At 39.5% G+C, this 26,458-nt stretch overlaps 1 protein-coding gene across 7 annotated transcripts in view; it reads left to right on the top strand.

Moving 5' to 3' along the window:
• CREB5 (cAMP responsive element binding protein 5) overlaps positions 1-26,458 on the top strand; it is a 369,817-nt gene that overhangs the window by 37,320 nt on the left and 306,039 nt on the right. For 4 of the 7 annotated variants that reach the window (XM_075922155.2, XM_075922150.2, XM_089776648.1 and 1 more), the window contains 2 exons: positions 20,418-20,489; positions 24,476-24,569. The exons of 1 other annotated variant lie outside the window; for it this stretch is intronic. In XM_075922155.2, coding sequence (XP_075778270.1) covers positions 20,418-20,489; positions 24,476-24,569 — 166 coding nt within the window. Of the gene's footprint in view, positions 1-20,417; positions 20,490-24,475; positions 24,570-26,458 lie in introns of those variants that run through there. 2 more of the 7 variants (XM_075922157.2, XM_075922154.2) reach the window with 2 other exon arrangements.

Below are 26,458 nucleotides of genomic sequence, written 5' to 3'. Positions count from 1 at the left end.
TTTAAGATTGTGCTACTTTATCTTCATAATAAGCTGAAATATTAGTGTGTAAACGTAAGTGTGATGGCATGAAAGTCTGGCCTTCTGGGTTAGTAATGCAGTCTTCCAATCCAGTGATGCACTTCCACATGTGCGTTATTTTAAGCACACACGTAGTTTTATTGCCCTTGCACATCTTTAAGTGTCTTGCTGGATTGGGGCCATAGGAACCAAGAGGGTGTCAGAGGTCAGCTTATCTTTTACAGAAAAGAGGACAGAGAGAGGTAGGGTAATAACTCTGTTTCCCATCTTCCGTCCTCCCCCTCAAAAATAACAACTAAACCCCACTCACTTCACGTTTGCAGATGATCAAGCTCCTTCCATCACTGTGCTCCCAATGATCACTTGTTTGATTTCCCATAAGATAGGCCTTTCCCTATCAGCTTCCACTGTTGCTTTGAAGCAAGTAAGCTTTTTTAACTACCAGCATTTATAGAAGAAGGGTTCCAAAAGCTCAGAAATGCAGCTATGGGGTGCTTTCTCTTTAAGTCCAGAGGGGAGGGGTGAAGATTCAGATGCTGCTCCTGCCCCAGCACAATCCCATTGGCTGGTTTCTGGACAAGTTTGATTAACAGGCAGCCACAAAGCTCAACTCTCTTGCTCACTCACTCAAGCATATGGAGGAGCAGGCAGAAACATTTTAAGTTCTTTAAGCCTTTAGCTCTGCTGGCAGGCAGATTGGTAAGTTTCCTGGCAAGAACCTGCCTCTGGCACCTCAGCCCCCCCCTCCCCCCCAGTCCCAACCTCTGCCTCACTATTCCACATGCACCCATACTCCCTCCCAGATATGGCACCCCAGGCCTTTCCTACCCTAGGTCACATCCGAAAACCCTGCACCCCAGTTCCCCGCCCTAGGTCACAACTACCTCCTGCGTCCAAACTCCCTCCCAGACTCCATTCTCCCTCCTGCACCCCATCCCTTACCCCAAGCTCCCTTTTGCACCCAACCTTCATCCCAGACCCCACATCTCCTCCATTATTATCATGGAACAGTGTGGTCCTTGACCACTTTCCAAAATCATGGGAGTGGCCACCCCATCAAAAATTATTGCCCATCCCTCACCTAGATACTTTAACAACACATAGCATGCCCCTATTCCAAATAGTTTACCATGTGATATTTACAAATAACAATTTCAGAATTTGTTTTTGGACACTTTATAATCCAGAATATGTGGTTGAAGTACAGAGAATTTGGATGATTTGGTAGACTGTTGGGTGGATCAGTTAATCAGTGATCATCCCAACTACATCTGTCCGTTTCCCCTTCCATATAGGAGAGTTAACGCCTCTGTCTGCTTGGGTCCTGATCCAGAGCCCACTGAAGTAAACAGAGAGTCTTCACTTGATTTCAATGAGCTTTGGTTCCAGCCTTTACCGTTGACATTTATGCTTAACTGCCTATATCTGGAATGAAGAGATGTGATGTGGTGTTTGGGTTTTTTTTTTATCAGTGTGGTGCCATCAAAACAAACTACAGTGAGAGAAAAGGGAGCTATGCCAATAAAGAAAAATTACATAGTCCCTTCCCCAGATGATTACCCAACAGAGGGCTTGAGGTGGAACAGTACAGAGCAAGCAGAAGGGGAGCCAAGTGATCATCAAATCAGGTGGCATTTGGAAATCATTTTGAAAGAAGAAAAGTTAAGTGACCCCCACCGTGAAGGTATTAAAGTAAGAAGCGGATTAAAAGAATTAAAGGGAGTGTCTGGGAGAGAGAAATTTGGGCAGAGTGAGTGTAGGGCAGTGTGACTTGAGAGTAGGGGAGATAAGGGCAACAATATAGGCAGAAGTTTTACAAAGATCGTTGACGAAGCAGAGAAGCTGGAACTGTGTGTAAAGGGAGGAGGAAAGCTAGTACAGACATTTTAAGAACAGGAATATTGCCAGAGTGACAGTAGAGGGAGATCATCTTGATAGTAGTGTATCAGTTGAATTGTAATGGGGAGAGAGAAAATGGAGAAGGCTGGAATGGAAGGATCGCAGTAATCAGGGTTGGATATTACTGGATTGTGAAGCCAAAGCTTACCAGTAGGTTGAAAGCACCCTGGACAAAGGAGATGCCTGGTCACATGGAATAAGGAAGAGGACTCTACCTTTTTTATTTATTCCTTACCCTTCATGGTGAATAAAAATATTTTAAAAAAAAATTGGATTTTTTGTTTTAAATTAAATGCATTTTTGTTTTAAAAAAATAAACGTATTTAAAATATTTTTCAATAAAAATTGCAACAACTTACATTAAGGCCTAAATACAGTACAGACTAGTCAAGTCCTTTAAATTAAGATAAAAAAATAATTATTAAGCAATGTATTTTTACTGCTGATGTTTTAAAGAAAGTCAGATGACTGAACTGGCAGAAGTTTCTGGTTAATCTCCTAGAATCATTTTTTGAGGAAGAATGGCTCTTGTGCAAAAGGGGGTTTTTGCGCAAAAAGACATCGTCTACTCAGTGCTTTTTTGCACAAAAACCTCTTGCGCAAAAGGGAAAGGAAGAGGAAATGCAAATGAGTGCGTGACCTATGCAAATGAGCGCTCCATTTGCATTTCCTCTTGCAGAAGAGGATCGTAGTTTAGACGTAAGTGAGAGGCTAGGTTTCAACACCCGTGATGACTTTGCCAGTTTCTTGTACCCTATAGTGCAACCCATGGATACCCCACAGGATCAAGATTTTAATACAGTGCATAATTTATTGTGCCATATTTATAAAGCATGACTGCAGAAGTTTAGATATTTTCCTGCTGAGTTTGTCTTTATTAAAAAAAGGAGTCTTTAGCTCAAAAGCTTTTGATACAGATTCATGGATTCATCACATCTATTTTTATTTAAATATTTTAAGAGATTATAATGAGCTTAGGCCTTAGCACATTTGTATTAAATGTATATTTCATTTTAAACTGTTTTTATTTTGAAAATGAAAAACAACTATAATAAAATTAAAAAGCCACTTTACATACAAACATATTTTTGTCAAAGAATTATTTTTTTATCTACTCTGCTAGGTAACTTCTGACAATACAGAGAAAATATTTTCCTCATTTTAGCTTATTCAGTTAGTGCAATTCAGTAACTACTTCATTTGAGAAATTGATTTGGAGTTGGAAAAGCCAGGGACCTTGTTTTTTTTTTTTTTTCTAATTTATGAATAAAAACTGTGTGAAAGGATAAGATTTACTAGTTCTAAAATTTTGAAGGACATTGGTTCTGGCCACCATCAGTTCAATTTGTTAATTGCAGATAATGCTTCCTTTGCTTAGCAAACCAATTTTAAATGTATAAATATTTTGGTAAGCTTTTCTTATGCATCCACCACACTTTTAAGATTTTATTTGATTTAACTAATTGATTAAATATTTTGTTAGATTTAGCATTATAATGTTGTTTGTAGGTATTTTAACTGAATCCCAATTATCATCCATATGAAGGATGACTCAAATCACAAATAAAATTAATTATCCATTAAATAAGAAATGCTTTATTCACCATTTTACAACATAATAAAAATGCAAATATTATGAATCTGAATATATGTATGTTAATTGCTAAAACAATTGTGTATAGATAGAATGTATCCTCCTGATTAGCAGAAAGAAGTATAAAATTGGGTGTAAATAAACCTGTTTTAAAGGTTACCAAAGAGAATCAGCTTTTCAGATATTTACATAAAAATAAGTACAAATACAAATCAAGATAAAAATTATTATTTCAATCAAGGTTTCCTGCTTGATAATTTAAATAACAATTAAAATTGATGATTTAAATTACCTTGATTTTAAATGGATCCATCCTGTTTTCTTTGCCTATGGAGTAGCACATGTTGATGAGCACATGCTAGATCACAGCAGAGAGAGCTGTGCCTGCAAGCTGTTGTTATAAAATCTCCTTGCCTTTTTGGCAGGTTTTCTATGGCATAGTATTTGTTACCTATAACCTTAGAGAATGCCATGCATCATGTTTTCTAGCCTTTCTGCAAGGAAGGGAAATATTCTTTTGTATGTTCCATGCAAGAGTATTGTGACAATTAACCTTCACTTCCTCCAAAAGAAGCAAAGAACCCCCCCCCCCCAAAACAACCCCCAACAAAAATTCTGCAGAAGATATGAATGTTATGGTATGTTTAGAGGAGCCATTTGTTCAGTTGTTTCTAGTTATTGGATTGTCCAAGATGTTTGCCTTTGAAATCACTGTTCATCAACTGAGTGCAAACATGTTCAGATAATTTGACTTATTCTATGGTTTTTATTTCTAATTACAAAAAAAGCATTATTCCCTATTCTCTATTCACCCTGACTTCAACTGAGATTATGCATATTAAAAATATAAAATATAGAAAGCCCATCTAATCTAGGCAATCTAATCCTGCCAGGGTGGTTTTATGACTAAACATTAAATTAGGCTCAGGAGATATAGGTTCAATTCCTGATTGTGCCACTGACTTTTCATGTGTGACTTTAGGCTGTGATTTTCAGAGGAGCCTAATGAAATGAGAGTGCCCAAATCCCACTGAAGTGCAGTGTGATTTGGGGCACCTAGACCCTTTTTTAAAATCTTTGCCTTAATCTCTTTGTTTCTGATTCCTGCCTGTAAAATGTGGACAGTAACACAATTTGGCTTCCTAGAGTACTGTGGAGAAGGAAGGAGATACATGTAGAATTATGTATGGAATATTATATGTACCTCAGTTTACCTGTGTGCTATTTATTTTGTGTATCTGCATGGAGTTTTCATTTCATAAGATCAGAGCCTAAGGTCAAAAGAACACAGCCGTTAAAAATTCCCCGTCTAGACAACAAAAGCATGTGTGGGAGCTGAGTTGGCAGCTGCTCAGTGAGACGTGCTACTGGGGAGGGGGCAGGAATAAGGGACTGCAAGAGGACAGCCTGTCTCTCCTTGCCCCAGTAATGGAGGGGCTGGGCTAAATGGAACTAAGACAGAGAGGAGGGCCACAGGTACCTCAGCTTGTCTGTGCCACGAGGAAAATGATCAGGTCTTTTTCTCTGCTTGCTGTGTATCTTTGGGTGAATGGATAATACAATTATCTGGAACTAAGAAAGTCGACTTAAGATATGCAACTCCAGCTGTGTTAATTATGCAGCTAGAGTCAAAGTATCTTAAATCACATTTTGGTGCCGTCCACACAGTCGGAGGTCGACGGAAGCACGCTCTCTCATGGACTCCCTTACTCATTGTCGGATCAGGACTACTGGCGCTGACGGGAGCACCCTATCTCCTAGCTAGTTTGAATTAGCGGGTCTTCTCTTTGAATCCCGGAAGATTGACTGCAACAGCTTTGATCTTCTCTGTAGTGCAGACAAGCCCTAACTGTTTTGAGTCACTTTAATCAGCCACTGGTCACAGTTCTCAAGGAGAGGTACCAATTACAGTTCAGACTGTCATGTGAATGTGCTTCTATGTGGGGAGGTTCAGCTCATAGGACAGCGGGGCTCCGCCTAGGGAGAGGTGAAAGTGGCAAAACTTGTCGTTAAAGGGTTCACGCTTGAGGGGATGAGAAATGGTATGAGGCACTATGGTAACCATGGTGTTCAATATTGGGTGTTTATAGTGTGGTGATGCAGTCTAAAGAGAGATGAACTATGGAGAAGTTCAGGTAGAGTCATTTCACATAGAAAGAGTGACCCCGCAGAAGCTGGGGAAAAATCACAGTTACGGTTTTCTCTTGAGTGGGGTTTGTTAGTACCCACTCTTATACTGTGGTGATGAGGGGAGACGACAACATAATTAGGTAGATAGAATCAAACCAACAGTACCGACAAGTCTCTCCTTATATCTCATGCTGTGTCTAGACTACATCTCTCTGTTGGCACTTCGAAAGTGTAAATGAAGCGGGGATTTAAATATCCCATGCTTCATTTGCATAATCATGTCATGGTGCTCTTTTGAACAAGTGCCATTTTGAAAGTAAAACCACAGTCTAGACTTGGTTCTTTTGAAAATGACAGGCTTTTTCGAAAGATCCTGTACTCCTCAGGAAAGCCTGCGTTTTTGAAAGAACTGCATCTAGACCATGGTTTTACTTTCAAAATGGCGCTTGTTTGAAAGAGCGCCATGACGCGATTATGCAAATGAAGTGCGAGATATTTAAATCCCTACTTCATTTGCATTTTCGAAGTGCCTCATTTACATCCCTCTGCCAACAGATGGATGTAGTCTAGCCATAGAGTCAGAGAGCCATTATTTCCCTGACTCACCCTCTGCATGCACCTCAGAGATACTACATTGCATGGAATACTTAATAAATAGCATGTGAGAGGGTGGCAGAAACATAGCACATATTTTTGCCATACTGGTACTTCCTTTGTTTCCAGTTAATAATCTTCAAATCATGCCTGACCATTTCATTAAGCACCTGATTCAAGAATCATAAAGATAGACTGTTAATTTTCTATTGCTTCACAATTTCAGGTCCACAAAACTTTAAAACAAATTGCTACTGTTTTTTCCTCCCAGTGCCACCTGTTTGTTTCAGAAAAGCCTCCCTGGGCAAGTTGACTGGATGCAATAATATATAGCCTGGGTTTTTCTATAGTGGTCCTGTCTTTCTTCTTTCCTAGTAGACACAGAGTCCAGTCGAGCAAGCTGTTGAGGATCCTAAAATCTCAGTGACTTCTTTGGGAATTGGGGGTGCTCATTATCCCTTAGGAGCTGCTGGGCATTGATTAATCAAGCTTTAGTCCCCACGTAACACCTCTGCTGCACATGCACCAAATAGAGAGGCTAACTAAGCTTGGCAGTAACTGGTACTAATGCAAAATGTTTTTCCATTATATTCCTGTTATAGATAATTATGACTTCAGTAAACCTTCACCTTTATCTGTCTTGGTCTCTGACTCAGGATGAATTCTTTTGGAGTTTTTTATCACAGTCCCTTCAGTTTTTTTCCCCAGTGAGAGGAGAGTGAACAAAACAGAACTTTTCTCATTAGTTTTTTAAATAAAGATTCTGTGTAGAGATCCGATCTGTTTGGAGTGAGGTACTCCGTACTTGCTGAAAATGAAGCCACTTCAAGGTACTTCAGTTTGGGCTCATAAAAAATGAGGTACTTAAAATCATTAGTTACTCTTTTATAATCTTGGCCAAGAATTTTTTCTAACAGGAATACACTCAGATGGCTGAGGCTTGAAAGCTGTGTATTTACATAAAGGCATGTTACAAATCTGATTTTTAGAAAGGTTTGAATTTCACTGCTTTACCAGTGCAATGAGTTTTTGTTTTTTTGCAGACTGTGAACGTGCAGTCTATGGAGGATTATCTCCAATTTGTTTCCTTCGCTTCTGGAAAGTGATGGGGTTTTCTTATGTGTTGTTCTTTTTAATACTCTTTCTCATAATAATGGCTTTGGGTGTATCTACACTGCACTGTTTTTCTGGAATATCATCTGTTATTCTGGGAAAACAATACTAGCGTCCACACAGCAATTGTATTATTTTGAAAGAAAATTGAAATAATGAAGGGCTTTTTCCGACATTGGTAAACCTTATTCCATGAGGAATAACAGACGTCTTCCAAGAAGGGATTCTGAGCAATGTTGTGACTGAGCCATATTTGCAATTTTTAGGAGTGGTCAGCGGAGGGGGGAAGAAAATGCCCCTTTTTGCATACACTCAGCGGGAGATGCTGCAGCATCTATTTTCACATCTTCCTGGGCCTGCCACATGGATGTATGTGACTGTGGGAACGTCTTCTGTATCTCTCCTGGAAATGCATTGTGTTTAGCCACTGGCAAGTGCCATGTAAATGCTTGAGTCTTGCGGGGCAGATTTTCTCACTTCCATAATAACCATTGTCTGAGTAGCTGGGTTTAGTGGAGTAGTGACTGCACATGAGTGGAATGACAGGAACTTTCCTGATTTCTTCAACGTTGCTAAATGATATTGGAGCTGTTGCTGTATTTGTGCCTCTTCACTCTGTTCCACCCTGCGTTCTTAATTTGAGGTGGGGAGAAGGGAAGGGAAGGGCGAGATCTGCTTAGTCTGGATAGCATTTTTTTTAAATGGCTATAGTATGCTGAAAGTAATTCCAAATGGCAATGTGTTGCAGAGGAGAAATGTCCACATGTGACGTGCCCCAGGAGCTGGTGGATGTGCAGTTCTATTTCAGTGAGTTTATTAATAGATCTAGAGAAGGGCTGTGTCTGTAGAAGGGCACGATTTAGCAATGCCACCTAAATTGGCCATGCCTCCAGTTCCTGGTGTAATTTCATTGACATCAGTTGAGCTAGGCCAGTAGTACCTGATCCAAAGATCACTGAGGACATTGGCCTACTCCTCAGCCCATTAAAATCAATAATAAATGCGGCCCACAGATTTTTAGCCATGAGGACAGTGTGGAATCTCTGCAGTCTGCAGAAGAGAGTTTACTTCCGTGCGTAAGTGCCAGAGGGCTTTTGAGACAAAGAAGTCCAGTGATTTTAATGCTTTGTAACTTCCATGAGTGTCTCTGTATGTTTAGGTTGCTATAAAGTTCAAACCAATCCTTACCCAGCATACCTGATCCTCTTCTAGAGTGTAGTCCTGGCTGGCTGTACTCAGTAGTGAACTTACAGTTGATTTTAGGAGGCTGCTAAGATGGTTTTGAAACTAAAGCTTTTATTTGTATGAAACCAATCGGAATGGATAATTGCTCTGTTCTGCATTTCTCCACGTATGTCATGAGCTTAAAGTGAATAAAGCTTATTTCACAGAGGCTGCTATGCTGTTAGTTGTAATGTAAAATTAACAGTGTCTTAATATGTGTAATGGGTGTCAATGACTTCCAGTAGTTTTATATATACATGTCTATATTTCAAGGCTAGACTTGGAATGAACGTTGTGATGGTTCCTTCCCCACAGAGCCAGCCGAAAGCTATGGGCTGACCGGGCTACCGCCCAGGGCACCCCATTGTAGGGGGCACTGCGTGGGGCTGCCTGACCAGGCGGGACTGCCCATGCACCGGTGCCGTGGGGAGTGGGGCCATGCATGCGCCGCACTCCTAGGGGTGGTGCCGCGCTCCCGGGCCCTGGGGCGCACGAATGGCTCGGGCCGGCCCTGCTCCCCCAATCTTTATGTAAATAGGCTTACAAATATAAATATGTATAATTCAAAGGTGCTTAAGAGAAAATACCTCATGTAACCTGCCAATTTTAATTTCACAATCCACTGGATCTGCATATTCTATTTTTGTGCATGTATCATTCTTGTATGTGAAATTAGAAATATGAAGTGTGAGTCTGTTTATAGTTTTAAATGAGCTAATGAAATACATTATTGGTGCCCCGGAAGCCTAGTGACTTGGTGATCAACTCAACAATGTCTAAGCAGCCATTTTGTCCTGCAAGTCCAGAAGGTGGTTGGTCTGGAGAGACATGTGACTATACCACCTGGTACTAGAATCCATTTTGAACCTGGTATTTTTCCACACAAAGGGGGGAATGTAAAATAAAGGATTCCCACCCTGAGTGAGAGTCTGTTTAAGCAATGGGAAGCAATCCCCTTTTGTGTTTGTCTGGACTGGGAAACTGCCTGACACACCCTAAAAGGATACAAATAACTTTAAAGAGGGCTGGAGACCCAAGTGAGAGCAAAAGAGTTTGTGTACACTGCAGCTAGACACTCACAGCTTGCTTGAGCCAGCTGACTCAGGCTTGTGAGCTCAGGCTAAGAAGCTGTTTAATTATGGTGTAGGCATATGAACATCTACACTGCAATTAAATGCCCCCTTACCTGAGGTCTCTTAACCTGAGCTCCTTAGCCCAAGTCATCTGGCACGGGTCAGCTGCAGGTGTCTAATTTCAGTGTAGATATAACCAAAGAGTCTGATTTAAATCTAATTGAAGTTAATGGGACCCTTTTAGCTGCCTTTGGTAGACTTTAGATCGGATTTTATAATATTTTTGATCATTTAAAATGGTGTGGGTGTCTAAATTCTTTTAAAACCTATAAAACTATATTCCACTGACATGGAACAATGATCGGTGAAAGGCTGGTGGATGAATGAATAGCTCCCTTTTCTTACACGATAAAAGCCTTTATTTACTACTTAATTTTTCAGTTATGAAGGGGAAAAAACATGATAGAGGTTGCTTGTGTCTGAAGTGTTTAGATATACATCATTGTGACTATAATATGTTACTGTCTGATGGCAGCATTGTTATTTAGGACTATTTCATAATAAACCACCAGAAGAATTTTGGCTGGCAAAATTTTCAAAGTACATGTAAAACTGTTGCTGGCATGAAAGTCAGCTAAACAAGCTCTTGTTGTTGTTTCCCCCAGGATGTCTTTCATGCATTTTTGTCTCTTCCCATAATAATACAATTATTTATTTGCATGCAAGGTAGGTGAATTCTTTTATCTATTTGTGTATTATAAACCAAACAATTAATATACTTCAGTGACAGTGCACTTAAAAAAAAACCCTCCAAATACTTCGGTCAATATTATGATTGGAGAAAAAACTCCAAAGTAACTATGCAATCAACAACAACAGGCAAAGTTGTTTGGTGTCTAATAATAAAAGTTGCTCTGGAAAACAAAACAAAGGGACTTGTAGCACAGAGTTCCACATGCAGTGAACCCAAGGATAGAAATATGAGGTCAGTCTTTGAAGGGATGGACAACACACTATCTGCCAACACTGGAAAATCCCAAAAGATTAGTTTATTTGCCAGATGTTATTGGAAGTTCATCATTGACACCCTCGGCTTCAGAGTCTTTGTTTCTCCCCACAGTTGCCTTCTCTGCCCTTCGCAAATTTCCTGTTGCTCCCTTCAGAGTGTAACACTTGAGATCCTTCTTGAAGTTGATGTTTTTGCTTCATAGCAAAAGGAAAGTTGTCTTGTTGACTTATGAAGATGATCTCTAGCCTTTCTTGTTTTCTTTAATACACCCACGATAACTCTCTTGGCATCAGCATAGGCATGAAAGAACCACTAATGTGGAGTGTTCTTCAGCTTCTTTGGTTTTTCAACCCACATTGTGCTTATGGGATAGATCAGTGGTTTTCAAACTATGAGTCACAACCCCTATACTGGAGTGTGGAATGTCAGGCACTGGGTCTCGTTGTTGCAGGGGGATCAGGTCATCAGTGGGGGAGGTAAGGCAAGCTACCTGTCTGTCCTGGCATCACAGACTGCTTTGTGCCCTAAAAGCAGCCAGCAGCAGGCCTGGCTCCTAGGTGAGGGGGAGGGAAGAGCTCACTGCCCTTGCCCTGAGTACTAGCTCCACACTCCCTTTGGCTAGGAACTTGCTGCTGGCTGCTTCTGGGGCACAGCATAGTCTGCAGTGCCAGGAGAAGGCAGGAAGCTGCCTTAACACCTCTGCTGCATTGCTGACTGGGAGCCGCTCGAGGTAAGCCCCAACTGCCCCATCTCTAACCCCCCAAAAGCCAGATCCCCCTCCTACATGCAAAAGTTCTCATCCTCAGCCCCACTCTGCAGCCCACACTCTAGTCAAATTATGTTGGGTCATGGGCATCAACACTTTTCTTCAACTGGGTCATGAGAAAAAAAGTTTGAAAACCACTGGGATAGATGATACTACACTGCACACAACCCCATGTCGGTGAGGCTGGATGCTTGATGTGTCCATTGGGGTGGGTTTTGTCCCATGTGGTATAAATCTCCTAGGTCTTTTTATGAATAATCTTAGAACCTAATCCCTCCCCCCATTCAGTAATCTGTTTTTGTGCTGCTGTCGGTCACAATCCTCTTGAGAGTATTTCAAGCATTGCTCCTAACTGTATGATATTGATCAGAATTAATTAAAAACCAATATGGAGTTTAGGGAATCTCAGGCCAACGACAGGAGACAAGAAAAAGGTTATACCAACAGAAATCTGCTTATATATTTCCTCAATTCCTGCAAGAATTTTCTGTTAACTATTTCAACTAATAGAAGTTTTAGCTTTGCTGTATATGTCCTAAGGGTAAGGCTTGCTTAGCAGAAGAAGAACAAAATGAAATCTACTTCTCTTTAAGGTATCAGTTTGTGATGGTTGTTTCTTAGAAGACTGTTGTTATTGGTTGGCTGTATAGCATACATTTTTAAAATATGTAGAATTATTTGAGAAGAAGAGGCTGACTGTATAGTAATGAGCTGAATATGAGGTTCTGACTTTATATGACTGCCTACAGATATCCAAAAAACACTCGGCTTTTCTGTGGGCATATTGGGTACTGAGGCTGCCATTTCTAGTGATGTCACTCCCAGAAGAAAGTCCTGGAGTACTTCCAAGAGAAGCTGTCAATTCATTGTGTGTGTGTGTGAGTGTGAATCCATTTAGTGTGTGTGTGTGTGTGTGTGTGTGTGTGAGAGAGAGAGAGAGAGAGAGAAAGAGAGAGAGAGAGAGTGTGTGTGTGAATCCATTTAGCGAGTGTGTGTGTGTGTGTGTGTGTGTGTGTAAGAGAGAGAGAGAAAAGATTACCTCACTCCCAGAAGGATTGCTTTCAATGTTGGAGTAATGTCTCTTTCCTTATAAAGAGTCAGTTTAAGTTTTAAAATACTTTTGTGCTGAGGCAACTTTCATGAACAATTTATCAGTGCCCCATTACTTCTTCTTTAACCTTTAACCTCCAATTTTCCTACTTGTTTTGTGATTTATCTCCTATTAGTTAACAACTCAGTGGTCATTTCTACATAATTATTACATCCTTCTTCTGTATATATCTGCTTAGTGTGTGTCCTCACTTGACACGGCTTCATCTTGGTAGTCAGATATGCAAAACACCCATGCTTCTTATAGGCTGCGAACTCCTGTCTCTGGGTTATCATAGATGTAATGGTTCTGAAATATTCCAAAAGCTGACAGAGCCAAAAAATATAGTGGTGGGAGAAAACCAAGAGCCTAGATAAGTATCCTGAACTTATGTCTATATTTGGCACTAGTGAGGCTGCTGCTGGAATACTGTGTCCAGTTCTGGTGGTCACAATTCAAGGATGTAGACAAATTGGAAAGGGTTCAGAGAAGATCCACAATAATGAGTAATGATTTAGAAAACATGCCTGATAGTGATAGACTCAAGGAGCTCCATCTATATGGTTTATCAAGGAGAAGGTTAAGAGGTGACATCAGAGACGTCCTTAGGATTTATGGGTCCCTATTCAGTATTATTAAACTGGTGCCCTTATATGCCCAAGGGTAGCTGGTGGGGTGGAAATGATTTTAAAAAAAATGTGATTCTGTAATCACAGTATTGTGGACTTGCAGCCAGAGAGCGTGAAAGTGTGATGAAGTCATTCTGTCCTGAGAGCGTGATGACGTCTTTCTGTTGCCAAGCAGGAAAAAAAAATTATATACAGAGACACTAATGAAATTTTGCTTTAAAAATATTTAAACTAAGGTCCCACCGATTAACACAGTGAATTCAGAAACTGACAGTATATACCTGGGTTTGGCAAATGCCTGTTTAATGGCTTCATTACCACTTGAATGGCTCTTTCAAATGTTCAGTGTTCTCCTAATAGGATTGGCAGGCTTGTTCAGTTTCAAATTAACTAGATCATCTCCACAGTAGTAGGGCTACGGAACAAAAATAGGAAGAAGTGGGTGGATATTAAGATCCAGTGGTGCCCAAAATTTTTATGTTCTCTACCAGCTGTGTATTCTGTATAAGGGTAAGGATGACCCTGGGTGACATAATCTGTCCAGAAGTATCTACCAAGGAACAAATATTTAATAATGGATCTTCAGTCAAGCAGAGTAACACAATCTAATGACTGAAAATTGAAGCTAGAGAAATTCAGACTTAAACATGTGACTTTATTTCCATAGTAGTTAACCATTGGAACAATTTACCAAGAGTGGTGGTGGATTTTCTGTCAAGGACAGTTTAAAATCAAGATTGGGTGTTTTCCCAGTAGAAATGCCTTAGGAATTATTTTGGAGATGTTTGATGGTCCACTCTAGCCTTATAATCTAAGAATCTGTGAATTTGTGAAGACTCTTACCAGACTCTGAGACCCTTCCATATTCAGTGCCTGCTCATCAAAATAAGGCCTGGTTTCTCCCTGCCGAATATTATTATTCCAGGCCCCAGGATAGAACAGTCAATGGCCTCCCTCTGACATTTGGGTGGTGCTGGATCTGGGAGGGAGTCTAGATGAGGGATGTAGGCTCATCTAGATTGGCACTTACCTTGGGTGGCTCCTGAAAGTGACCAGCATGTCTGTCTGGCAGCGGTTCCTAAGATGGCAGAACAGGAGTCTCCACGCTCTGCTGCCTGCAGGCATTTCTCCCAAAGCTCCAACTGGCTGCAGTTCCCAGCCAATGGGAGTTGCAGAATCAATGCTTGGGGCAGGGCCTGTGGGCAGCAGCACATAGAGACCTCCGGGTCCCCCAGGGGCTGCAGAGACATGCCAGCTGTTTGTGGGAGCAGAGCGGAGTGAGGGGGGAGGGCAGTCTGCCTTAGCCCAGCTGTGCTGCTGGCAGTGCCAAGGGAGACGGGGGAAGGGGGAGGAAACCACTGAGCTCTTTTAAATCACCCTAGCCCCTAGGCAATTGTCTTTTCCTCCTCCCCCACTCCCATTTGGCTGGCAGGCCTGACTGTGATTGGAGGCAGTCAGGAGATCTGCTGCTCCCTACTGTAAGTTTGTGAGGCTTGTGCCCCTTTCTCCATTTTTCTTCTCTCCCTGCTGACCACATCCTCTCCTATCACTTTTGGTGTGCCTCCCCAATCACACCTTGATATTTCACTCTCCTTTCTCCTCTTTTTTTTTCTGGGGGGCTTTACAGTCTTCCTCCCCACTCCTTTTTGACACTTCCCTGCCTTTGTCCCCTTCTCCGTTTGGATTTCTCTGCTTCTCTTTTTCATCCTCTAAAAGCCACAGCATGTCTAAAGAAATGCTAAAGAGAGTGAGCAACATCTGGTTTTTTTCCCCATGTATAGCAGTTACAGTGGCCTCTAAGAGCAAAAAGCAAAGGTAGCAGCAAAAATTCAGTTTCTCTTCTATCCCAGTTGACATGGGTCAGACAAGTGGACCAGGAATAGTCAGACAGGGCAAAAATTCAGGACTATGATGAAGTGCTGTGTGCCCTGCATTATATTTTGTCCAGAACAGTGGGAAATGAACTAAGTGACTGAGTGCATTAAATCTAAAGCATTTAAAATGCTCACAGAAATGGGAATCCTTATGCACTTCAGTTGGAATTCATAGTGAATTATGCAACTGGCCACACACTTCACAGGTGTCAGTGCCTGAATGCCATTGACACACCTTTCCTGTCACACAGAAGATACATTCAACTGGATTGGGAATAGGATTTTTTCCATATACATATGTCCTATAAATATAATCATAGAAACACCACTAAAGTGCTGTTGAGGATTTGAGCCCTTGCAATCTAGCACATAAAGGCCTACTTAGGGTCTGCTGTCATAGATTACTTTCCAGAATCCAGAACCATTGGGAATGTTTTAATTCTGAAAATAGGTGGTTTCTATTAGAAATGCTGACAGACCCTTCACTGTAGCAGCCCAAGTGGCCAGTGCTATAATAATTAGTTGTGTATATGGAAAGCATGAGGCTAGTGTTAGAGAACAAGCACTTTGGCTGAATAGACCGAGAAGGAAAAACACCGTACTCCATTTCTTTGCAGTGATCCTGAAAATTAGCACTTGGGTTTATTCAGGCAGGGAGAAATTGGTAACAAAGTTGGTCATTAACCTGGTGCATACTATATTTCCAAAAATAACAATCTGGAATAGCACTTCTAGGATTGGTCAGTTGTATTGCCAGCTGGCTCTGTTCTGTCCACTTTCAAACTCTGCATTGTCAGGAGCTTGCCTTTATGCCCTGGTGAGGTTTTTCTTTTCGAGATTTAAACTAATTTCATATTCTATAATCCTCAGCCATCTCTAATACTTTTTAAATTGTGTGCACGACACTGTAAACAATTAGTACCAAAAGTAGTGCTTACTATCCTGAGTACTGCTGCAGATGTCCATGGCCTCCTTGTGCTGTCATTTTCAAGTCCCACTGTTGTCAGTCTATTAGCTCTGGTCTACAACTAGGACTTTATTTCAAAATAGCCCCCCCTCCCCCGGCCGAACTTAAAAGCGGAACGTCCACACTACCAAGTCCATTATTTTGAAATAACAAGCCACAGAATTTGAAATCTGTACTCCCGCTTTTCATCTGGAGTAGCACTAATTCCGAAATAGTTATTTCAAAATAATGGCAGTGTGGACGCTCCGGTGCCGCTATTTTAATTACTCCTCAGAGTAATTCAAACTAATTACTCCCCAGTGCTTCCTGGAGCTCTAAGTCTGAGGTAGCGCTTCCACATTAACGGAGACTGCCATGGACTAATTTCAATGCTTCCCCATAATGAGGACATGCTAGTTTGAATTTGTTAAATCTGGAGTTCTTAAATTGAATTTAGTAATTTCGAAATAGTTTCCTAGTGTGGACATGGCCTTAGAGTAGTAAGCAATACATGCATAAATATTTTCAGGATTGTGTCCTATTCTGGGAACTAAACTCTATCCACCCTACCTACCCACCTGCAAACATTCATACAGGCAAGTAATGTTAAGTTAAAAGGACTGTTTCCATGAGTGTAACTACTTGTCTGAGTACATGTGTGTAGAATTTGGGCCTTGACCTATTTTCAGTGCAGCACACATTCTCCTTTTTCATTGTTAATCACAGGGTTGAAAACTTTGCAATGTTCAGTCAGCGTGTTGTTGAAGGCTGAAAAGTCACTTTTTAAATGGTTAAAAAGGTCGAACAGCTGCAAATAATAATGGCCCAATGAAAATCAGATTCTGACTGTAGCCCTCTTCAAGAATAACTCTGGAACAGGAAACAAGCTTGCTTGATACATTTAGCAGTGAAAGCAATAAGAATTCCACAGACTTTCTTTCTTTCTAGAAGTGACAATGCTAAAGCTTTGTGCAACATTGTTGAGAGGCCTTTGAGTGTACATCCAGCTCAGAAGAGGATGTTGCTGAGGGGAGATCTAGTTTTGCTTTATTTTGAGGGTGGTTCTTTTTTGTTTGTGCTTCAGTTTTATAAACCATTCTAAAGCATGTTTACAAACGTACAAATTGAAAAACAAAGGAAAACCCTCTTTTGACACAGAAATTTGTTTCTTCTGTAAGTTCCATTGGCTGAAGAAGTCCTTCCATGCTTCTGTCCTTTAATCTTTTAATTTAACTACCTTAGCTTTTCATAGGCACAATGATATTTCCAGGGAATGACAGGCTACAACAACATAGCAGATTTCCTCACATATGTATCCTGCCAATAAGACTCTTTACACAGTCACAATAGGGCAATAAATGCTGACAGATGTTGTTAACATCGCTATTAAAATTCAACCCCCTTTTCAGATACATAATGCATTCAAACCCATGTTAATGATATCAAAATGATATTGCTATGTCAGTATCAGTTCTAAGTACTCACTTAAATTAATAATTCCTGTGTGCAGCTTTGAAGCTGCCATATATTTGAGGAATTGAAAACAACAGAAGCCAAGTATTCAGACTTAAGTAACTTTTTAACCAATCATTCTGGATTCATTTGATGTTTATTATATAAATTAATTTGGTGGTGTTGTGGTTGTCACATGGAATTCTATGGAAAATCCATTGTAAATGTAATTTGAGTTTTAAAGGCATTAAAGGTTAATTTAGATGGTGGTGTTAATATGATTTTTATTAGATGCAGCAGTCCTTGGTGGATTATTTTCTCATGCATCCAGGTGCACCTTTTACATTTGTAAAACAGTTGAATTATATTCTGTTGTGATGCACATGCATAAACCTTACACTACGAACCATATGCTATAGATGTATGCAGCTGTCACTTTTCTGAACTGTGGGTTGTGAGGCCTACATCCACATCTTGACAAGGATTCCATATAACTTTTCCAAAGTGCAACTGGAAAAAAAACCCAGCTATTGAGAAGTGGTGTTATTCTTCTATTTTAATGGTAACTACTCTGAGCTATTTTTATCAGCTTTCTCTATTGCTTCATTACTTTAAGATGGGACAGTACAAAAATCTTCTGAATCCTTCCATCTCTAGGTTATTGGGTCAAATCTAAAGGGCTTGTTTATAGACAAACTGGGCCAGAAATACCTAAATTGGTTGTACCTTCAGTTATGTTAGTACAAATCTGTATATGGACACTATTTGTCATTTCAAATTGAGTGTTCTGTTTCATGTAATTTAAAATTGATTTGAGTTAAATCTAACCAGGACATTCATAACATGAAATAGGAGTGTTCACACACAGATTTACACTAAAATAACTAAGAGTGAATTTCAATTTCGGTTTGTGTGTAGATGTGCCCAATTTTTGGTCTAAAATGTATTAACTTTTGCTGGCAATTCAGTGAAATAAGTTGCTGGTCTCAATCCAGTTTTAGGGCATATGTCTACTTCACATAAAACAAATGGTACTGATTGTCACCTTTATTGGTAGTTGTGGCAGAGAGGTCAAGGGCTTAATGGAAATGGCAACTGCCTCCTCCACATTCATAGAAATTGTCTGGGTGGCTCAGATTAAAACACACAGGCAGGACATCATGGGAAAGTTCATGCTGCTGTCTGGTATGTGGTACCTCACCTGGGCTGTGTCCAGACTCAGGGGTTTTTCGGGAAAAGTAGCCTTTTCCCGAAAAAACTTCCCCTGCGTCCAGACTCAAGCCGCGTTCTTTCGAAATAATTTCGAAAGAACGCGGCTTTTCTTTCGATGGCGGTAAACCTCGTTTCACGAGGAAGAACGCCTTCTTTCGAAAGTTCCTCTTTCGAAAGAAGGCGTTCTTCAATGTAAATAGGGCTTCCTCGAAAGAGAGCATCCAGACTCGCTGGGTGCTCTCTTTCGAAAAAGCGGATTGCTCTTTCGAAAGATCCGCCTGCAGTCTAGACGCGATCTTTCGAAAGAGGCTCTTTCGAAAGATGCTTTCGAAAAAGCCTCTTTCGAAAGAAGCCTGCAGTCTAGACATAGCCCTGGTAAACAAGAAGTATGTCTCCCTGCCAATCAAACCAGTACCTTTTAGCAGCACACAATTCATTTAAAAGAAGAAAAAAGATAGAATATGTTAAAAATCAAGCATCTGGAATTTTCACTGCTGTAGTAAATATAAAAATGGGGAATAAGTGCTTGTACGTACAGGTTAGCACTTCAGGTCAAGATAAGAATGCAAACTGTTTATAAAATATTTATAGTTTTGCAGGATACTCTCAGAACTTCTAAGTAAATAATGCTGCTTTGAAATGAGCATTCATTCAATTTTGTTGAATCATTATAGATTCCTGTTTATGCTGCTAAAGGGCTGCAATCAACTTGAAGTCTACTCTGTTTTTTCTTTAAAATGGGTTCAAGTAGTTCAGGAGGCCCTCTGCCAATTTTGGGGTTTTTTAAATCAAATTTTACTACTTATTAAAATGTCTTTCCCTTTTTCATTGGATGAAAGATTCACGAAAACAGAGACAATTACTGGCTAAACAGGGATAGAGCGATACTGAATACATTCAAAATGCTGTCCAAACAAACTGGAAAAAATGTGTGTTTTGTTCTTTAATGTAGTTAATTTTGTAATCCTAATAGTACTTGTAGAAATAATAGGTTCAAAATAATGGGGTGATTGTCCACTTAAAAAAAAAAGGTTTTCTAAAATAATTTAGCCCAAATCAGTCAGAAGCACTGCATGAGTCCTGACACAAATTCCGCTGTAATATTGCATGCACTCTGAGAGTTATGTACTATATGGAGAGGCAAATGTTTATTTCCTTACCTCTATTTATTGTTCTTTTCTCATTCTGTAACCCAAAAACTCTCTCCCAATGTCTGATCCACAATTAAAATACTAGACTTCAATGTCCTATGAAGGCATTACAGTTCAATTCTCCGCTAGATTTCTCGTCTTATGATCTTTAGTATCTGGCCGGATTGCATATATATTATATGCTAAATATGTTACCTAAAACAATTCACTACTCAAAATGTAGGCTCTTTGGTTAGAAAAATTCCATTTAGTCTGGTTTAAATGTTGTTCAGTCAGGAACTGAAGAAGAAAAAGTAAAATTTCAGGATCTTTGTGAGCAGGCATGGTCTTATCTAATAATAACACCGAACATGTGTTTTTTCCCTAGGCAGGATTTCTGTTCTAACAGCCTAATGGCTTTTTTCTTCCTTCAGAGTAAATATATACCCAGGAAAGAGCCATAAGAACTTAGACTGTAGGGAGCCTGATGAACATGAGCAAGTTAGGGCCCTGAAATGATGATTTTTTTCCTGTCAGTTTTAGGAGTTTTGAATTTAATTTATTTTAACTTTAAAATTGTTTCTATTTTGCATGTTTCCTAAAGTTTAGGGTGCATATATTTATGCGTTCCCTTTTTTCCTCCCCACATTTTAACATGTAGATTTATGAGGAATCAAAGATGAACTTGGAGCAGGAGAGGCCTTTTGTCTGCAGTGCCCCAGGCTGCTCACAGGTGAGTGGAGTCAGCGGCAATATTAACTGAGCGCTCAACACTACCTCTGGCTTGTGTAATGCCTCCTGATATATTAACACACGTCTAATAATAATGTTTTCCAACCTCCTTTTTTTCCCCACACCCTTTTAATTGTTCAAGTGGTAGACAGCACAGGAAGGAAATGTATTGGCTTAATAGGACTATAGCTCTTCTAATGTTTGCCCTTCTCAAACATTTGTATAAACCTGTACGTTTTATTTGTGTATGTGTATGTATTTATTGCCATTTCCACAGCTAATACCTACTATCTTATAGGATATCTTTATATTAAATACACTTCATTTAAAATGCATTTTATATCCAAATTCTGACCCGTATACTACACATGGGATTCCAGCTGCCTTGAATGGCAGCCCAATGTATGCATATAAGGACAGAATCTGATTGGTAGAATTACATGTTTGATCTTTCTTCTTTATTAGTGAATCGACAGGCATTTTACCCACTAAGAACTGATTTTAGAATTCAGTGTTTCTTTGACAAAATTGGTAGTAACAATTGGTAGTAACAATAGGTAACATCATCCATTCCTAAGGGTATGTCTACACTTGCAGCCTATTTCGGAATAGGGCTGCAAATGTAAGCATTTGGAATTGCAAATCAAGCCTGGGATTTAAATATCCCGTGCTTGATTTGCATCTTCCCGTCCGGGTGCCATTTTTTGAAATTTACAAGTCCGGAATAACTGCCCACGTCTACACACGGCAATGAAACAGGCATTCGAAATAAAGCCCTATTTCGAACTACCTGTTAAACCTCACTGCAGGAGGAATAACAGGTAGTTTGAAATAGGGCTTTATTTCGAACGCCCGTTTCACTGTGTAGATGCGGGCAGTTATTCCAGGCTTGTAAATTTCAAAAATGGTGCCCAGCCAGGAAGATGCAAAACAAGCGTGGGATATTTAAATACCGGGCTTGATTTACAATGCCGAATACCTACATTTGCAACCCTATTCCGAAATAGGCTGCAAGTGTAGACATACCCTTCAGCAATTAGGAACCTCCATCCCTTGCATTCCCTGTAATAGATGTTAGTTTAGTGTCTGGAGTACACAGCTCAGGGTAATTAGATATGGGCTTTCTTTCAGGTGCTATCATAGTTAGGGTTACCTTAGGTAAGTTATTTAACTTTGCCTGCGTTAGTTTCCCTATTGATAAATGAGGATAATACTTCCCTACTTTGCTGGGGCATTGAGTCTTCAGTCCTTAATGATTATAAAATCCTTTGTGCTCTTCTGATGAGAGCTGTAAGAGTGCAGAGTATATTATTATTAGAGTTGGAGTAGAAATGTGGAAATCTTGAATTCAGATGTTGGCATGTAACTAATGTGCTCCACTATTTAAATTAATAGGAGTCTTACTAATGACTTCAGTTGATTTTGGATCAGTCCCTAAATGAGGAATGCGTTCATTTGTAGTTTTAAGTCTGTGTGTACACAGCTGAAACTTCATTATAGGCCCTGCCTCTAAGAGATTAGTTTTAAATATCTCCAAGTTCTTCAGCAAAATTTTATTAAATCTTTTTAAGAGTCTGGTATAGGGATGTTAAAATTAGATTAATCAAGTAATCAAATAGTCAGTGGAATTTCTGTTGACTATTCGATTAGTTGATAAGGGCACTTCCACTTTGAAATGTAGCAAGAGCCCACCCGACTGTTGCTACATTTCAAAGTTGAAATTGTTGTGTGGCGTTCTGCCTTTGAAATGTACAAAAGCCCCAACAGAGGCTCTTGTGCATTTCAAAGGTTGAAGTGCTACATGGAGCCCGGGGCCAGCGCGGGACTCTGAGTCCCCCACTGGCCCCAGGCTCCCATGCGGTGATATCGCTTTGAAATGGGGAACGCCACCACTGCACTCCTGCCCCTGATAGAGGCAGCGAAGAGAAAAGGGAGCAGCGACTAGTTGACTAGTGTGTTGACTATCCAATAAGGTTTTGCTTATCGGATAGTTGACTAGTCGATTAGTCGCTTACATCCCTAGTCTGGTTCAAGTTCTTGAGAAGTATTGACCAACCAACTTTTCATTGAAATAAATGGAATTGAGTCTTGACCGGGGCGGATATAGGATGGGGAGAGCGGGGCGGCCACCCTGGGCCCCACGCTTCAGGAAGCCCTGCGCATGTGCCTTGGTGCCACTGCGCATGCGCATGGTGCCACCGCGCACACGCCGTGGCAAAGGGGGGCCCCACGAAATTGTGCTATCCTGGGCCCTGCAAAATGGTTATCTGCTCCTGGTCTTGACAATAGTGAATTTAAATCAAATAATCAATTTCTTTTTTATGTAATTTAAAACATCTTTTAAGTTCACCTTTAATTTATAGTGCATCTTCTATTTACTATAAAACATCAGTTGCATACTGTAGTACTTCATACTAGTTCCTTCTTCATCAACCAATTTATTATCTATTCAAAGAATGAGTTAGCCAGTTTTATGTACTATGAAGAAACTGTGCTTAAAGGAAAAGTCACAAGTCTGCTTTAAAGAAACCGATTCTTTCCCCAAATGCACCAAGTCTTCTTTAGGCCCTGCTGATTTGCACAGTGAAGATGGAAGCATAGCATTCCATGTTGGAGAATTTGTTTCAACAATGTGTTTCTGCTCCCAACATTAAGCGTGGAGAGTGTTTCCCACATTCCATTTGGCCTCACTGTAAATTTTTAGTGCTTTTACTTCTTCCAGATGAGTAAACACTGAATCAGAATTTCACAGTGAGGAAAAGGACTCCCCCTGCTTCATGTATATGTTTTTTGACATCTCATCCACATTATCTACTCTCTGTGAATACCATTAGGCACATAGATGCTGCAGAATAAAATTTATTGTAGCTGTGTATAACATGCTATAGCCACCAACCGAGATAGTCTGGGTTGTACCATCTTAAAAGCACCAAATCATCTCCATTTCTACCAGTTTCTGTCCGCCTTCTAGGGACCTGCTGCTTTAAAATGCTACTCTTTACAAAGCTATCCAGACACATCTTTGCATTCTTTGCTACTCTTTGATTAGTCCTATTAAAGCAAAGAATTACCATAACAAATAGGGAATAATATTAAATTTGGCCAGTATGTGCAAAAATGTTTTTCCAGATTGTTTCACTTAAATTTTGATTTTGGATTATTTAATCTACAGAGTGCCCCTATTTTCTGCTCTCTGCCTTGTAAAGTCATGTCCACCTGCTCTTTTTCTATAATAAGTTTTTATCAGGCACCATTTAGAACACAATGTGCCCAGATGATTATTTTATACTGAAGTGTTCACCCAATATTCATCATCATCATCATCATTTATTTATTTATTAATTTTAAAGAAACAGTTGAAATTTATAATTCTGTTATCAGGATTATAAATTTAATTTCACGCATTAGTATATTGAGTAAGGTTTCGTGCAAAACTCATTCCTACATCTTGTCCTCTGGGCAAAGAAAAGGAAATTAGTTTAATATATCTTCCTGGTTGGAAATACCCAGTAGAATTCAAATACCACTGTACAGTGGCTGGACTAAATCAGGACTGATTAGAACCAAGTTGATCTGTGATAGACATAAGTCATATAGAAACACAAATGTGTGATACCTGAATAACATTTGGTAGGGACAGGCTGGCTGTTTAATTATATTTTTATTATTATTAAGCAAGAATAAGGTGGTGGCTTGGACAACCAATCTGAATTTTGTTACTAATGTGTATTTTGGGTATATGACTTGATAGGCCATCTGCATTTTAACCCTTTTATATGGATGCTGTCCAAGAGATCACTGCAGTAAATTTGCTCTCCCGCATAAAGCACAAAGATAGTTCTTGCATACTTGCATTTTAGAATTGTCTTTGGCTGTTCCTGTGTCATTTGAATGGCTGGATGCATTTTTTTAAAATCCTGTCCATTGCCAAAAATTCATTAGAGAACTAAATACTTCTTTCTTCCTCTCTCTGTGTTTGCCTGACAGCGTTTTCCAACAGAGGATCATCTGATGATTCACAGGCACAAACACGAAATGACTTTGAAGTTTCCTTCAATAAAAACAGATAATATGTTATCAGGTAAGAAGACATAAAATATAAGAGTCAAATGAGATACCTACATTGATGTTGATGCTATGACTCCTGCTGGAAGGCTATTGCCAAAATAGCACCAAGAGTTTAATTTAAAAAAATTTCCAATAAAAAAAGGACTAGAGATGGAACAAGCTATCTGGGACAACTCTGGACAAAGAGATAGCTGCTATTTGTTTGTCCTGAGAATTAATAAGAGAGAGAGATTGTTGAACTTTAGACACATTGATTTTGCATTTATACTAGGGCTATGGGACTGCCCCAGTGCTGCTTGCATTTATCAGCATTCCTGTGAAAATATATACATTTACGAGTGGCACTGAGGAAATCAGCAATGAAAGTGTTACTCAAGTACAATTGTGACGTTTCTACGGGAGTCATGATTTTAGATCTCACCTTACCACTTAACACTGCTTATAATATTACTTTCTTAAGATACTGACGTACTTCCATAGCTATAAATTAGATAGTTAAAAAAAGGTAAAACAGTGAAAATAGTGAAAGTGCCTTTTGGGAATAAAATATTACTTGGTACAAAAATCATCCTCACATTCCTTTAGTCTTGTGCTATTTGTGTAGTTTTCACACATGGGTGTGTACATCCCTGCCCATACACACATCAGTAGCTTGCTAGCATTGCATATGGATTGTAATTTCTGCTTCCTTCCCTTTTGCTTCCCCCCTCTCAATTTTATAGTGTGTACTTTTAAGACATTAAGCATATTCTTGAGATTTTATCTATAATATCTTTAGAAACTTTGTTTTTTACTATTTTAAGATTCCAAAATATAAATGTAAAAATAAAATGTACTAAATAATGATGCCCAGTTAGGGTTTACACAGTTTATTTGACATATAAACTACACATGGAGACAGATTTTTCTAAACTGGACTCCTTCTGAGTAGGTAATAACTGCTAAAAATAGTAGTGCATCTGTTGCGTTATGAATTCCATCCAAGCGTGTTCATTGTAGGTGCATCTATGTAGCAATTGAATGAATAGGCAACAGGCTTAGACTTTAGTTGTGTGTATAAAATTCAGGAATCCCCATTTAAAACTATAACTCTGGTCTACGTGTGCATTTAAGAAAAACTTGACGAACAAACAAACCAAAAAACCCTAGTAATAGTAGCAGAAGAGGACTTTTGAAGCAATGGTGAGGCAAGTTTTCTTTATGTATTCTCCTTAAATAAGTTATACCACAGAAAATATATATTTGCTAGTCTACTCCACTGGATTTTTTACAGTGAATCTATATAAAAATTAGGAGCAGAGTTAGTAATCATGTTGCACTGAGGAATAACAGAAACTTTCATTTTCACTGCTCTGATGAAGTGACCTTGAGCTTGTCCATTGGATTGTACTAGGAGGGACATGGCAAAGATGGGCCAAGACTTGCTATGTGTTTTTCTTACAATTATGTTTGTTTCAGTAGTCATGTTTCTTTGGTTTTGCATTTATAGGAAGGTATATATTTTAAAAGAAGGGGGAAACAATTATAAGAGATTAGCTTTAGGCCAGCCGATTCATATTGCCCATCATTTCTAAGGATTCACTTCCTCATTCTCAGTGGGTGAAATAAATGCTGTAACCAGACACCTTGCCAAAATGCCACAGGTGAGCACCATATAAGTAGATAAAAATGTATTTGTAAGAGCTAGAATGACATAAAGCATTTTGCCAGGATCCTCCTGTGTATCTACTATATGCAGCATTCACTGGATTACTAATAACTTTCAAGATATTTAACCTAATTAAAAATATATTAAAAAAGGAAACATTAATCTAAGCATATGAGCATGAGATAGATGGTAAGGACTCAGCTACAGAAGTATTAGGTGAAAGAAAAGAAACTAGGTAAATGGTGATTATCAAT

Source organism: Pelodiscus sinensis, chromosome 2, assembly GCF_052426305.1.
Source record: "Pelodiscus sinensis isolate ZL-2025 chromosome 2, ASM5242630v1, whole genome shotgun sequence".
In the NCBI taxonomy this organism is placed as follows: Eukaryota; Metazoa; Chordata; order Testudines; family Trionychidae; genus Pelodiscus; species Pelodiscus sinensis.
Note: the sequence above shows the minus strand (reverse complement) of the source record. Positions and strands in the feature narration are given on the sequence as shown.